The following is a 3,788-nucleotide window of genomic DNA, read 5'->3' as shown; positions in this document are numbered from 1 at the left end:
TTTGAGATGGGAAGTAATTTAAAAGGTACCCTTCAAATGCAGTGCTTGGTTTAAGATCTCACTGTGTCATTTTCATGTTTTGTTTTATCCAGTTACTAAAAACAATATGAACGGTGTCATTTTTTTAAGGTGAAGCTACAAATCAAAAGCTCTAAACATATTACTTTAAGTCTGTTTACGTTTGTACAGCTTATGAACGGGCAGAGCAGTTTCCCTACTGAGTTGGTAAAAAGAAATAGTTCCATGGCTGAGGCTCTGTACCTTGACTTAGCGATAACAGGCCGTACCGTACTATCAGATTTTTAAGGACAACTTACTATTTATTTCAAAGCAGAGAGCTTTAACTACAGCAGTGCAAAATGGGGAATGACCCACCACATTAAGGGCCCAATCCAGCAAAGCACATAAACACCGGCATAACTTGCTTTTCTGGATCAGGGCCTAGTCACCCCATATGCTGAAATCAACAGCAAAACTCTCATTGATTTCAACAGGAGAAGGAAGACACATATGCCTAGTGCTTTGTTTTCTAACTTCATGGGGTTCATTAACATAATGCAGACAAGGTCCCAACACATCTCTCGACATCCGGTAATATTACACACTAAAATAAACTTGTTTATCTCAGCAATATAACATTTTTCAGTTTAGGAAAATTATGACTGAAATGACTCATTTAAAAACTTGAAGACATGTACAAGATGGGCTTTAAACTGTGGAGTTTTTCAATGCAAGACATTTAAAACCTGTCAGAAAAAGGTCAGGAACATGGCCCTTTCATAAACCTTCTGTACCAAGAGAGCCCTGAACTCAAATGTACAGAAGTTTTAATAAATAGTTCTCAGCTCTCACAACCATTTTCATAACACAAAATAAGCAAGCACATAAAATTGATATAATTTTAATGTGACATGTTCTCATATCACAAATCAAATTGGTCAGAGTTCCCTCTTCAACTGCTATAGGTGATAAATGAAACAAAGGTATTTTATCTAATAATAATGAATCAGATTAGTCTTTCTGTATAACTGAGTTGCATATAAAATGTAATACTCTTCCCCCATATTTATGTTTAAAAAAGAATAATAACCTTGACATCAGGTTCCAACCTTTGGAGAGAAGCATTAAGATCTTTATCCTAATTCTAAACCATGCATTATACTTTTCACCTTAATATAACAACAGTTTCTCAAATAATATTTTGAAATGAAATGAAATGAAAACTATTGTATTCCATGTGGAAAACCCCCTAAAATTCATGGTTATATAAATCATTCTCTTCTCCCACAACCTCCCCCTCTCTCCAAAGGTTGCAAAATATATCCAGGAGCTGAGGTGTGCTTTGAATTTTTATTTGGAATTTGATTTCTGGATAATGGCCTACATTCAGAAAGGTCTTGCAAACAAGCCTTTTACATAATCCCTAATAAATAACCATAAAATACAATACTTTAAAATAAATGTACAGTACATCATGTGTCCTAGAAGCCCCACCATGCCAGATGATCCTTTCCAAGGTTCATAAACAGTAGTCAGAGTCCATATGACTTGAAATGTTTTCCCTGCACCAAGGGAGGGATTGTGCAGAAAACTCGCTGGGTGTTCAGGTTGTTGATCTGACGCTCTCCAGTCTCCCTGCTCCGCGGCTCTCCTTGGTTTGCCAAGCGTTTTGAGCCCCCGAAATGTGTTCACAACAGAAAGGTGCTGCTCGGTCTCACGTCCTGAAGTGGCGCTTGGATTCAGCCTGCGATACAACAGCACAGAAGGAAGGGCATCGGAATGAGCTGGCCAAGGGCGTGTGCACAGGTAGCCAACCTGCCTGCGCCTGGAACGAGCTCTCCCAATGACAAACGGGGTGGGTGCGCGGCCCTGCCACGGCCAACCAGGCACAAACGGAGGGGCAGGAGATGGAAGATCATCTGGGCTCCTGGGGCCTACGAGGGCTCGGAAACCGTTCACCCGCGGCACAAAAGGCAGCGCTCCCCGGCTGCCTCTGAAACTCCTGGAAGGCGCTGGGAGCAGAGAAACCGGCAGCCGGAGTCCCCGGCCGGTACGCTGGCGCTGGTTTGATCTGTAAAGGCTCCCCGTGCCCCCAGAGCGCTCGGGAGCCCACCTGCTCCGGCCAAGGGAGGGACCGGGGGGTTCCCGGCTTGGCAGGCAGCCGGCTGTGGCGGCCCGCAGATCCCACGCTCCCCCGGGGTTCTGGGGCTGCGGGGGCAGGATCCCCTAGGCGCCCGGGGCGGTACCGGGGCTGTGGCGCGGCCGGTCCCTCGGGCGCCCTACGCGGAGTTGGAGGCGCTGCGGAGGCGGTGGCCCGGGTGCTGCTGGGCCAGGTGCTGCTGCTTCTGGCGGGTGGACTTGACGGCCAGGATGGCCTGGCGGTTCTTGTACTGCACCAGCCGCAGCGTGATCTCGGCGTTCCAGCCCTGCTCCTGCGGGCCCCGAAAGTCGATCTCCTTCCCCTCGGCCATGACCACGGTGAAATACACGTACTTGCCCTTCCGCTCCACGCAGTCCACCGTCTTCATGTGGGAGAAGTGCAGCTCCTTGATCTTGGCGGCCGGCGGCTCGGCGGCCGGGGGGCCCGGCTGCGGCTGCTTGGGGGGCACGAGGAGCAGCCCTTCCTCGGTCAGGATGCAGCGCTTCTTCTTCCACAGCTGCAGCAGCCCGTCGCTCCGCTTCTCCAGCACGCCCTCCTTCAGCGCCTTGCAGCCGCTCTCCAGCATCCTCCCGGCATGGGGCGCCGCGCGCCTGCTGGCCGCCGAGCCTCCTCCCGGCGGGGCAGGCAGCAGCCGGTCCCTTTCCTCCCCGCGCCCGAAGCGGATGGCGGCGAGCGGCCAGGCTCCGGCGAAGCCGGGACGATCCTGACCCTCCCGCGGCGTCTAGGGCGGCCGTGCGGAGCCGGAGCCGGGCCGGCGCTCGCTCTGGCTGCTCCGCGCGCCTTGCCCAGCCCCGAGTGACACCCGGCGGAGGGGAAGCCCAGCTCCGGCAAACGCCGCGTTCCTTTCTCACGCCCCCGCTGCCCTGGCTTCCCTTCCAAATATGGGGCTGCCTCGCGGCGCGCTTCCTGGCGGGCGCCTCCCTTCGCTGTCACCCTGCTCGCGTTGGCGCTTGCTCGGCCTGGGGTGGGTCGAGCGCCCCGGGAAATCGGCTCACACTTCGCCTTCATCAGCCCCCTGCAGTCGGGGTGATGGTTTCTCTTCTGCTTACAGTTTGCTACCCACTAAACGGTTTCAGTTATTAGAGCTGCAACGTCAGCAGAGCCACAAACTACCGCGATCTAAGGCTGAAAACAGACTAACACGGCTGTTCCTCTGAAACCTAGAAAAGCTAGGTGGCTTTAGTAATTATTTATTATTATTAAGAGGCAGGTCTCAAACCATTTACAGTCATAAATACTTGTAGTGTATGTTAGATTGCCAATTAATGTGTTCATTAACACTCTTGAAATGCTGCCGGCCATATTTCACATTTTTTTCTTATCAGGTTTCTCAGGTGAATTAGACCCAGCCCCAAAAGGTTTGTGTACTGGAACCTACTTTAATGATGTCCATTGGCATTAGTGAGTAGTGGGGCTTTGCAGGGGCCCTCACACTGTAAACGGGGGCGCTGGACCAATTTATATAGTGGGGACGCTGAGAGCCATTGAACCCAACTGTAAACCTTGTGTATGATGGAAACCACTTCAAGCCGCAGCCCTAATTCCAGTATTTATGACCTAATCCTTGGTGTAGATATACATGGCTAGGTCAATGGAAGAATTCTTCTGTTGACCTAGCTACCACTTC

General features: G+C 50.8%; 1 protein-coding gene across 1 annotated transcript; it reads right to left on the bottom strand.

Moving 5' to 3' along the window:
* Positions 1–885: 885 nt before the first annotated feature.
* On the bottom strand, positions 886–3,016 carry PHLDA1 (pleckstrin homology like domain family A member 1). The gene has a single exon (XM_073327732.2). The coding sequence runs from the start codon at positions 2,724–2,726 to the stop codon at positions 2,280–2,282; it is 447 nt and encodes a 148-aa protein (XP_073183833.1). The 5' UTR covers positions 2,727–3,016; the 3' UTR covers positions 886–2,279.
* Positions 3,017–3,788: the final 772 nt, after the last annotated feature.

Source organism: Lepidochelys kempii, chromosome 1, assembly GCF_965140285.1.
Source record: "Lepidochelys kempii isolate rLepKem1 chromosome 1, rLepKem1.hap1, whole genome shotgun sequence".
In the NCBI taxonomy this organism is placed as follows: domain Eukaryota; kingdom Metazoa; phylum Chordata; order Testudines; family Cheloniidae; genus Lepidochelys; species Lepidochelys kempii.
This window is presented reverse-complemented; position numbering and strand designations above follow the sequence as displayed.

Bases quoted from the DNA above. Each gene is read 5' to 3' on its own strand.
- PHLDA1 (XM_073327732.2), bottom strand. From the start codon at position 2,726: ATGCTGGAGAGCGGCTGCAAGGCGCTGAAGGAGGGCGTGCTGGAGAAG.